Source organism: Lissotriton vulgaris, chromosome 1_1 (assembly GCF_964263255.1).
Source record: "Lissotriton vulgaris chromosome 1_1, aLisVul1.2, whole genome shotgun sequence".
NCBI lineage: Eukaryota > Metazoa > Chordata > Amphibia > Caudata > Salamandridae > Lissotriton > Lissotriton vulgaris.
This window is the reverse complement of record NC_141685.1, coordinates 1625646017-1625658108: the sequence shown is the minus strand read 5'-3', so window position 1 is coordinate 1625658108 and position 12092 is coordinate 1625646017. Positions and strand designations below refer to the sequence as shown.

At 45.4% G+C, this 12092-nt stretch overlaps 1 protein-coding gene across 1 annotated transcript in view; it reads left to right on the top strand.

Moving 5' to 3' along the window:
* Positions 1–10667, top strand: part of MIOX (myo-inositol oxygenase) — a 38711-nt gene extending 28044 nt beyond the window's left edge. Inside the window, exons 4-9 of the mRNA XM_086918833.1 lie at positions 645–712; positions 2212–2321; positions 6827–6894; positions 7662–7711; positions 8461–8573; positions 9610–10667. Of these exons, the coding sequence (XP_086774959.1) occupies positions 645–712; positions 2212–2321; positions 6827–6894; positions 7662–7711; positions 8461–8573; positions 9610–9718 (518 nt within the window). The 3' untranslated portion in view covers positions 9719–10667. The remainder of the gene's footprint in view (positions 1–644; positions 713–2211; positions 2322–6826; positions 6895–7661; positions 7712–8460; positions 8574–9609) is intronic.
* The last annotated feature ends 1425 nt before the right edge of the window (positions 10668–12092 follow it).

Genomic DNA, 12092 nt, shown 5'->3' with positions numbered 1-12092 from the left:
ATTTATGTATCTTTCGTTAAAAAAACAGTTGATTATTTTCAACTATATAATACAATTAACTTAATACTATCTCTATATTTGAGATTTATGTAACACCAGTAGCAAAAACATCTGTGTGTTTATCAGATAAAAAGTTAATATTAGACCAAAAGAAACTGTACAAATTGCTTTACATGATTTTGCTATATAATCAACTTGTGCTGAAAGACAACAAAAGCCACTTTTGGGGGGAAGCTAACATTTGACTCACAAGCTGCCCTATACTCAACATTTTACTAATATGTAAAACAAAGTATGTTTTTAAAATTCTCCAATTGTAAGACTTTTTGATCCCTAAAAATTGCTATACATAACTACAGGACTTCCTGGAAAACATTCACCCTTACTATATTATACCTATTCTTGCAGCATTACTGGGGCACCTTAAACCATGTATATCATAAAAGAGAGGGCATCTGAAGGAGGCACATGAGCAAAGGCAGGACTCTGCTACCAGGCTGACTAGAGAGTATCAGTAGTTGGTAACAAAAAATGCTATCAGAAGCCCAAATTCTAGTCCTTCACTAAAAGTTTTTTTCTCAGTGTATATGTAATGTCTTGAGTATTATCAGTCATGTTTCATCATCTCCTTCTCTCTCCCACAGGTTGGTTCCAACTGGTGGGTTTGCTCCACGATATTGGGAAGATTCTTTCTCTTTACAATGAGCCACAGGTAAATCATGGGTTAACTAATTTAAAACAAAAGAAAAATTGGGGAAGGAGCCAAAATAGCCTTTCATCTAGTCTATTGCACAAATGTAACACTGGTCCTAGCCGGCCAAGCAGAATACGTAAACCGTCTGACTAGCATCTCATTCCAGAATAGAGGCCGAAAACACAGTGCAATGGAAGAACTGTGCTGTGCACATGATAATGGTACGATAGAAAATAACAATGCATGTGACTCTCATACTAAAGAGATTGCAAAATCCCACGCTACCTCTTACCACACATGAACTGCCGGTCCAGGGACTTGGAACTAGTGCAGAGTATCCTCATTGGCAGTTAATGGACATGAAGGTGGTGCTCAATCTCAGTGCTGATGCTCCATGAAAATGGAACTGCTGGAGAATCATATTGATGTCGATGTAGAGACATGGAACTAGGGTAGAATCTTACTGCTGAAAGTCCATGGAAATGGAATTGGTGCAGAATGTCATCGCTGACAATCTATAGACATTACTCAGGTGCAGAACACAACTGCTGATCATCCACACACTTTGCAGTCAGAAAAAGAAAAGTAAACACCAATCTCCATTTTAAAAGAATAAGCAGCAATTTGTGAGCAGACATAGCCTGACAAAGCCAAGCCAAAAACATAGCCAAGCTAAAAATAAAAATATAAGATACGTTTCTCATTCATTCACTTCTGAACTCCAGCATGTTATTTGGAGAACGCTGCGGCACCTCGCGCACTACTACTTCCAGCAGCTACGTCACACTGATCTGAGCTCACCCTTAAAAGCATCTCTGAAGTTCGTCACAGATCGCAGGCACCCCTTTGATGTAGTAAATAGCATTTACAAATGGGCTGGTAGTTTAACGGAAATAATGCAGGCTCGCATACACTAACATAAATAGATGAGGCTTTTCCTGATCTCATGGGTATCCTACGTATTTCCAGGTCCTACGTATTTCCAGGATCACTCGAAAGCCTAATACATTATTATCCTCAATCACTCATTTTTCAATGTTTCATGGAATTAAACATTTTTATTGTGTTATGAAACAAGTAATACTTTTGTCTTGCGAATAAATGTTTTTAGCATTTTTATAAAACATCTTCCTCTATATTATTTCGACGAAACACGAGTACATTAGAGATAATATTCCAAAACTTTAAAAAAAATCATTAACTGTTGACGAGAGTGGGGTCACTCACGTTACAGAAGCGTGCAGAGCCACCTACATTGGCATTATAAACTAGTTTTAGTCTGAAAAGTATCCTTGCGACTATTTCTGACGTGATAGTACATTTAAATTGGCGCGAACAGCCCTTGCGTTCACTTCCTTCGCCTTATTTAGTCCGATATCATTTTTACCCTCAACAAGATAGGCGCACCTAGGTATAATTCTCATTAAGGTGCAAAAATAAACTAATTAATAGAATTCGCTTGCACTCTGAGGTGTATTTCTAGTTATCGTCTGCTGATGCTCTTTCTCCGTCCGCAGTGGTGTGTTGTGGGGGACACGTTTCCTGTGGGCTGCAAGTTTCAAGATTCAATCGTCTTCCGAGACTGCACGTTCGAGAAGAACCCGGACAACAAACACTCCGAATACAGGTGAGTGAAGGGGCACGCAGGGTCCCCCTACGTCTCGTAGAATCAGGAAAGAGGCCACCTACAGAACACAGTCAAAACCACATACATTTATGCAAGGATTGCCAGGCTTCGCCTTCTCCGGAGCTATTATGGGGCCGGGATCCCTCTCTTGATTTAAGAGCGCAATCATTTATATCAAAGTAGAGCCAAATGTACATTTGGAGGTTCATCTAGCATATGGCGCCATCTTGTGGCAACTCCCGTTGCCTGCCTCAATTCGAATTTATCATAAAAGCAGGCAAACATGTTGTCATGCTACAGAAATCAGACGTTGAAGCGCAGAAGTGTGGGAACTATGGGAACTATGGGGCATATTATCAAGGGGGTATATCTCCGCTTTTTTGGCTTTAAAAGCCAAGAAAGCGGAGATAAAATTATCTCCCTATTACCTAGCTGTCGCTAACACCAGTTAGCGACAGCTAGTAGGAGATAGCAACCATCTTGGGCCCCACTTTGCATGTCAGTGATATTTTTCACTAATGACATGCAAAGTGGGCGTGCGACTGGAAACAGTCGCTAACATCGCTATCTCCTATTACCAACTTATGGAGATATTCGCGCTAAACGCGAATATCTCCAAAAGCTAACACCTACCCTGAGCAGTTCTAAGCCATGTTATCCAATGGGAGGTGGATAACATGGCTAAGATCATTAGCTCGGTAATGCATGAATATCACTGACTTTTCAGCGATATTCATGCATTGCAGCCGATTTTTATCGCATTTGCGATAAACCTTGGTAATACCAAGGTTTATCTGCGATAAAAATCGCCGCAGCTCAGCGGTAAATTTTTTTCTCTAACCAAGCAATAGCGATAATTATCGCTATTGCTTGGTAATATGCCCCTATGAGTGCAATAGGGGTGGGTCAGCGAATTTGGGGGCGAGGCAACAAGAAGTATGGAAACTGTTAATGTTAAATTAAAAAAGATTGGGACCGTCTTTCCCAATAGATTCTGCCTACTTCAATCAGTGCATTAATTCACTCGGCAGCAATTGCACGGGGCCCTGAAAAGTGTGGGGCTGAGGCAGACACAAATATCACGCTTGACATATATGAGCCCCCCTCACAACGCACAGAAGTGATCCTTATAATTTGATGATATATTCTGGCGGTTGCATACCTTTGGGAGAGTATCTGTATCCATCTCCAGTGGGTAAAAAAGGGGTGGTAACCATGGACCACATTTAGAGGTCGCAGTTGCTACCCCTAACTTGCCCCTTGCTACCCCTGGCACTGCCTCGAGACCCCAGGCACCAGAGGTGGCAAAATCAGTACCAAGAACACAGGAGTGTCTCGAATTTCCAGAGTCAGGATCTAACCTCGTTTTCTTTTCATTACATTATTAGTGAATAATAGTTTATTATTCGCTATTAGTGTAATAAAAAGTGAAGCAGCAAGATCTGGGCCTTCACTGGTATCTTAGATAAGAAAAATAAAATGGTTTTAATGTATGTTGTGAGTGCATGTGGGTGAGTGTGAGTTTGGGCGAGTATGCGTCTATATGTGCGAGATTGTATCTGTATGTGGGATTGTGGATATGTGGGTGTCAAAATAAGTAAGTATAAGCGAGTAAGAGTGTAAGAGTGAGTGACTGCGAGTGAGTGATTCAGGGTGCATGAGTGCACAAAAGTAGGTGAAAATGAATGTGTGCTGTCAGTGCTATTGATATAGTGAGTGTGTATAAGTGCTAACAGGTGAATGTAAGTGAGCATGTGTTGTTATGCTTGCAGATCCGCTGTTGGACCTGGCATGCTTCTTGGCGTATAGGAGCACCCTTAACAAAATGTTAGCATTGGAATACTGGAGGCAATGCTTCCATATGGGGTACCCTCCGCACTCTGTAGGTAAAATTTGGCATAGAGCACTCATGCAAAAAATGCCAGTGCTGGAGTAACTTCTTGGCATAGTTGGCACCTGTGGCAAATTGCTTATGATGGCACATTGGAGGAAATTCTTGGCATATGGAAATATAGATGTGGCAAGGACCTGGGGCCATTAATGACAAAATGTGGTCCTGGATATATTAGACATACCCTTTGACATAAGGGACTTCCGCAGAGCAAGAGAAGTACTATTAAGAAAATTCAGGCATATTGTATGTAATGTTTGGGAAAAGGGGCCACCATGGCAAAATGCTGGTCCTAGCAATGGAGGTAATTTTTTACATAAGGGGGCACCCATGGGACATTTTAAAAACATAAGTGGGTGAACTCATGGGGATTGTTACATTTCAGTAGCTTGGCACATCATGAAAGGACTTGAATATTTAGTGAGAGTTTTTTTAGAACCTATGGCTTTTTAGCAAACGTATGTGAAAATTGTGCGTTGAAATGAACTAGTAAAGCCCTTTATTTCTAAATGTTCTCAGGCAAAAGAAACCCCCACCCTTTTTTCTCCCCTAGAAGAATGTACAATATTAATTATGCAACTTTAGCAATGTTAATTATTGTTATGTCATCAGGATTAAGGTTTTGGGACATTACTTCTTGGGATGGTGCAGGGTCACAGGTCGTATGATGTCAGTTCCTGTGACATCATTAAAGCCTAAGGGTATATGATGTCACTTCTGCTACCACTGGCATTTTGGTAAATCCACGTCCATGGTGGTAACAAAACTGTCTCCCCATGTGACAAATCCAGAAAGATATGATGGGAAAGTGAGAGCTTTCTTTGGGTGTCTCTATCACCCTAGAGCAGCGGTCTTCAATCTGTGGGGCGCGACCCCCAGGGGGGTCGTGGAGTACTGGGAAGGGGGTCGCAGATTCTGCAGAGTGCAGTTCCTGGCATTGGGCTGATCGAGGGTGCTCACGGCGGAGGCCTAATTCACACCGAGGTGTGAAAAAATTCAACGCCTCATTAACAAGTAAAAGGTCTTTTAAAGACCTGTCAAGTACTTGGGAGTGACTGTGTGTGTGTCCCTGAAGCTGTTACAGCCGGGCTCACATACACGAGCTGGGGGGAGGGGGGGCTGGGGGAGTGGCTGTAGTGTAGCTCTTTGAGTTCAATGGATGTTGCGCACCTGGAGCTGTGGGTCCCGTGACACGTCCCCTGCCCCCAGCAGGGAGGCACAGAGATGCCCTCCCATGAGCGGGAAAGAAGAAGGAAGACGACGCAGAGAGGTACTGATCCCCCCCCCCCCCCCCCCATGAGAGAGGCACAGAAAAGGTGGGTGGATGAATGATGCATGGATGTAAGACTGAAGGATGGATGGATGTGTGAAAAGGTGGGTGGATGAATGAAAGGGTGGATGGATGAATGGATGGAAGGATGAAAGGGTGGATGGATGAAGGATAGATTGGTGAAGGATAGATGTATGGAAGGATGAAAGGGTGGATGGATGAAGGATAGATTGGTGAAGGATAGATGTATGGATGGAAGAATGAAAGGGTGGACGGATGGATGAAAGGGTGGATGGATGAATGATGGATGGATGGATGTGTAAAAAGATGGGTGGATGAATGATGGGTGGATGGATGAAAGGGTGGATAGATGAATGATGGATGTATGGATGGATGGAAAGATGAAAGGGTGGATGGATGAAGGATGGATGTATGGATGGGAGGATGAAAGGGTGGATGGATGAAGGATGTATGTATGGATGGGAGGATGAAAGGGTGGATGGATGAAGGATGGATGTATGTATGGATGGGAGGATGAAAGGGTGGATGGATAAAAGGTTGCATGGATGGATGTGTGAAAAGGTGGAGGGATGAATGGTGGGGGGATGAATGATGGGTGGATGGATGAAAGGGTGGATGGATGGATGAAAGGGTGGATGGATGGATGAAAGGGTGGATGGATGGATGTATGGATGGGAGGATGAAAGGGTGGACGGATGAAGGATGGATGTGTGAAAAGGTGGGGGGATGAATAATGGGTAGATGGATGGTTGGATGAAAGGGTGGGTGGATGGATGAAAGGGTGGATGGATGTATGGATGGATGGGAGGATGAAAGGGTGGATGGATGAAGGATGGATGGGAAGAGGAAAGGGTGGATGGATGTATAAATGGAAAAAAGGTTGCATGGATGAATGATGGATGGATGTGTGAAAAGGTGGGTGGATGGAAGGATGGATGGGTAAAGGATGGATGTATGGATGGAAGGATGAAAGAGTGGATGGATGAAGGATGGATGTATGGATGAAAGGGTGGATGGATGGATGTGTGAAAGTGTGGGTGGATAAATGATGGAGGGATGTGATGCGGTCTAACAGGCGCATTTATGGTTGTCAAAAGTTGATGATGAGGAGTACCAGTTTCTAGAAACTTTTGTCGGAAAGGGGTCCTGACGCCTAAAAAGGTTTTAAAAGGGGGTCTCGGCATCAAAAAGTTTGAAGACCTCTGCCCTAGAGTATAGAGAGACGTATGTCTGCGAGACTCTGAAAGGCTCCACTTACTCCGATTTCCTTCAAACAGTGAGGCTGAGATGTAATCTAAAGGTCTCCGTCATCTCTATTCCTAGCACAAAGTACGGGACTTACACTCCTCACTGCGGACTGGACAACTTGCTGATGTCATGGGGCCATGACGGTAAGGAACTTCCAGGGCTCTGTCTCTTTCAAGGGTAAGACTTTATCTCGGGGATCAGTCTCTTGTGTCAGATGAACCCTCAAGAGTTCTTCACTAACAAAATTACCTCTCTCTGTCTGGTCAAATCTGCCCACGAAGTGCACGACACAGGGATTTTGGGCCTCAGGGTTTTCGGACGAGTAAGATTTTCTGGCAGAGCGGGTTAGACAGGCACTTCTCAATAGCCTAAGTTGACACATAAGGAGCTCTCAGCAGCAGTGCGGGTAAGGCGGGTCCAACATCTGGCCTGGCCCCTCCCACTGTTTGCTGCTCTTCTGTCGCTTTACATTCCTCTACTGAGTCATTTTCTTCCATCTGTCTCTACAGTCCCAGTCCCCTCCTTGCAGCCGCTTTCCCTCACTCCTACTTTCTGTCCCTCTTCCTGCACAGACACCTCTAACTGTACCTCCCTTCTCAGCCACAACTATTACTTTGTTGGTCAATAATCTCATAAGGGTCAGAGCTGCCCCGGGTCTTAAATACCGCCCTTCGGCCTAGCTCGTTTCCCTCAAAGAGTGACATTAGGAAGCTTTTGCCATCAACGCTTTTAGCGACCATTAGCACCAATAAGCTGCTTCTCGCTGCTGTGACATCAATGCAGTAACAGCATCTTCAAATGCACGCTTGGGCTAGTAGTCGGGTATGGGACCCATACCTAATAAAGTGGGGATAGCGGGCTTGAGAAACTCCCAGCTGCATTCACTGATGTCCTTCTCTTTCTCTTCCAGAGTACATGTACAAGGTGTTGAAATTCAACAACTGCTCCCTTCCCGAAGAGGTAAGGTCAACGGGCATGTGATGGGATATCAGGGCAGACCAGAAGCATTCTGTTGTGGGATGATGTCAGAAGGGAAGGTGGAAAGAGGTGCCCTAACCCTGCCACTGAGGGTCTCTCAAGGGTGCTCCTACTCTCTGACCATCTGATGGACTCACGTCAGGGCTCTAGCTTCTTGCGCTAAGGCCTCGGAAGAGGTTTGTGGCCCTCCAGGGCCAGAGAGTGACTTTTCCAAAAACAAAAGAATTCCACCAGAGGGACATCTCTTGAGGCCATTAGACCATCCAATGAATGGCCGCTCTGGAAGGCTCTCCGGTGCTTTAATTTAAGCCGATGGGGGCCACTCATTTTTGGGGATCATCACTTATTTTTCTTCATCAGACATTTCCTCACGAAAGAGGGGGCAAAACAAGTAGGAAGAGACAGATGGAAAACCGTCACCAAGGGAGAAAGCAAGAACGAGGACTGTGGGGTAATCCAAACTTTGCAGCCTTCCAGGCGCAGGCTTCTAATCTAAGCTGTGCGCACCGGTATTAGGCACCGATCGCTCCCCCTGCAGCCGGAAGCACCTCAGGAGAACTCGGACTAACCTAAAGCTTAGAGCCTCCAGGGTGGACTGAAGTGTACACAAATATATCACTGGTTACCAGGGCTCTAAACAACGTAAACATCTCCTTCTGGAGCGTAGGGCATCTGAGATGCCTCTGACCTTCCCGCCAGATGCTAACTGTTGTTTCCCGCCTTTCTTTTAGGGTTTCTACATGATCCGCTTCCACTCGTTCTACCCCTGGCACACGGGCGGGGACTACATGCACCTGTGCGACAAGAAGGACCTGCACATGCTGCCCTGGGTGCGGGAGTTCAAGTACGTGCGTGCGGGGTGGGAGTATGTAACTGAAAGGCTAGGAAGGCGCGGCTCTGCACAGAGGCAGCCACAGGGAAGGTAGAAAGGAACTCTGGAGACACCACCAGACAGGGAAAGAAGACACCAAGGTGGACCGAAGCAAGGACAGGTGCAGGGAACCACACCCCACCATGGGGGGAAGAGCAGAGTGGGCTCCAACGAGAGCCGTGGGTTGCTGCGACCGTACTGGCAGGGGGCGATGAAGGACGCTCAACTGACAGCAACAGAGACCCAAAAAGGGGACACCATGGAGAGAGACATGGGACGGGTACTGGGGGCTCTAGTCTTGGGAGGGGAGTAGAAGATAGCCCACAAACAGCCATGGGGCAAGTACAGAGAGTAATGGGGGGTGAAGAGGAGCTTTTGCAGACAGTGACAAGCGGGGAGAATAGCCAGACATACAGACTACAGGCAGAGTGCCCACAAAACCCGAGAATAGTGAGCCCTGGGGATGAGTAAAGCCGGTGTAACTAGTGTTGCGGTAGTCATATGAGACAGTTATGGAGTGAATACATAAGTATTACACACAGCAGGTCTGCAGAGGGTGCACTTCAGGCAGAGTTGAAGGGTACAGGGTGCTCGACAGACAGCCGGGTGTAGCAGGGTCTTCACACAAAGAGAGCCTGGGGTTGGCACAAGGGTTTTTGGGGTATGCAAGTCAACCACTGGTGTGGGGAAGTAGAGCGAGGACCCTACAAACAGAAATGGTGGAAGAAAGATATCTACAGCTGATGGGGCAGGCAAGAGTGCGTAGACACGAGCAACAATCATGAGAACAGGCAGTGAGGAGGGCAGGAATGCCTAAAAATATAGAGTGACTTTCAAAAGCCCCAGGAAGAGGCGTTGCGCAGCCCAACAGTCGGGGTAGATGAGCTCCACAGACAAGTCCCAGGGACTTCAGCGTGCCACTGAGAGAGGCCATCTTAGTGAGGGGACCCAGGCAGGGACTGTCATCCTTCATGAAATAAACGCTCTTTTTATTCTATTTTTCCTTTAGTAAATTTGACCTCTACACCAAGACGGAAGACATTCCGGACGTGGAGAGCCTGCGGCCTTACTACCAGTCTCTGATTGAGAAGTACTGCCCGGGCATACTGTGCTGGTGATAAAAGCATGGCTCAGCGACCCAGAAGACACCAAAACGGAGGAGGGGGGGGGTGTGAGGGGAGGCCATCTGTGAACTCAGAAACACTTGTAACTGAAAAACTGATATGCAATCATGCATTAGGAGCAAACCATAGCTTCAGAGACAGGGTAGTCTCCAGTGTGTGGGGAGGCAGGGCAAAGGGCTGACCAACTGGGCCCCATTGAAACCTACCTACTCCGACATGGATGGAGGTGGCCCTACAGCTGACATCATGACAGCATCTGGAACAAAGTTTGGCATCCCGCCACTGACTGTGGCTCTTAAGGGTCACGGGGAACATGTAACAGACTAAGTTATATTGCATGAGCGGGGAAAGTGCCTGCCCCACCCCTGGCACTACACTACAAAATGCCCACTACCAGCCACAACCAACCAGACTCCCAGAGGTCCACGGATTAGGTCCTCTCTGTGGTTGTTACCAATATGCAAGTTTACTTTTGCTTCATCTTGAAACACTTTTTTAGGTCAGATAAATAAATGAAGAGCTGCAGGAGGTCAATGCCACGCACAAGAGGTAAAAGCCACGTGACGGAAACGTAGGTGAAGGGGCAATAAAACCAGATAAGTCTCTGATGCTTCTTTGGCATCTGCTCCATCCTTCTGGACTCTAGGCCTTTGGAGAATTAAGCAATTCTCGGTTGGCTTGGCCCCTAAAAGCTTGAAGGGCATAGAGTAACTTAACTTACCACTTGCTCTGTCTGGTTCCCAGAGCGCCATTTTATTGGAACCACTAGACTTCTGGAGCAGAGGGGGGTGTTTTAAAAGGCACGTGGCAGCGTCCCATTCAAAAGGGCATCTGCAGTTCGACACCCTCCATTGCTGCTTTTTTTGCTCAGTTTGTAACTTGCGTGTCTGACTAAATAAATATCTAATTGTTTTAATATTAAAGGCGGTGTTGTTGGTACTCACCTGTTGCTTTGTTTATCTGACTAGTAAGTAGCAGTGCACTACCATCCAGAGTGAGGTCGTCAAGCTCGAATGTTTACACTAAAGGACACAGAGCATCATTTGATTAGATACTAAAGTGCAGGCATTTACGTCATCGGATACACACATTCGCCTGTGCCAGGAGCTTTGCTGATGATTCTCAGAATGGGTTGAGTTTGTGAGTGGTGGGGTAGGACTTCACCTGGCAGAAGAAATTCCTTATGGTTAGGAAGGTCTGTTGTGCTTTTAGGTGTGTCGGGAGTTCAGGGTAAGTAGCAGCTGCTATGAAAGAGCACCCTACAGGCTGGTTTATTATTTTTCACGGAGACTACGAGTGTCATTGCGATATTGGCTTTATTGTTTTTTATTTATAAAGCGCTAGTAATATTATACTTCGAGTACAGCGTTTTTGCGGAAATGGTTCAATATGTTGGCCAGATATGTTTTTTGTATGCGAGTGGCTTTGTGAGTGAGCTGTGGGGAAGCTGGTGGGTTTGGTGACATAAGGAGCTGTTTAGAGGCACCAAGCGAACAAAACAACTCAACACTGGAATCTAGACACAAAAGTGCACCTTGGAGCGGGCAAACCCAGAAACCTCATTCACATATGAGAGGCAAGAGAAAATAATCCTCCTAAACACAGACTGCACACTATCGAAAAGGGTTAGACTTATTGTATCAATCACTGTCCTAACTTCTGTGGAGCGCTTCCCAGGGAAATTAAAGGCCCTCACCAACAAAAATTTGTGGAATGCTTCATCATCAGGATTTTCACTCCCAGGGCCGCATGTAGGAGTCCAAGGTGGGGTCTAGCACATCATGGGGGCGCAAGAGGCTTTTTTTAAAAGAGATAGTTTATTATTCTTTATTTTCACTACCCGTGTAAACACAGACGGGCAGGCCAGACGGCGCTGCCAAACAGAGTACTTTTTAGTGCTGGGGTTTATATTTCATGAACACAAACATTTGACTGTATCAATCTTAAAATATTTAATCTGAATACTGTGTGCGCTAGGCTGTTTTAACTTTACTTCAACATTTACATTTGGAAAACCCTGAAGAAGCCCTTATCTAGGGCAAAACACGTTGGTTGCATCTATTTGTAACAATCACAACACAGGAAAAAGAAGAAATAATAAAAAATCTCTTTAAGACTATTTGTCCATAATTAAGGAATTGTTCTTCTTAATGAACTCAATGTTTCATGTGTTAAGTTAATCTACGTGTTGCCTCTCAATCTCAGTGTAACATGCACTGACATAGCCATAGATCTCGCCTTTGGAACCATAGAAGTGGTTAGCCATGCAGCACATTAACCTGGGTGTTGTGCCACTAGGGATTGAAGAGCTATACAAATCTTATGTTGCAAGGTAGAATAGAAATAAAACACCACTGAACAACGTTTT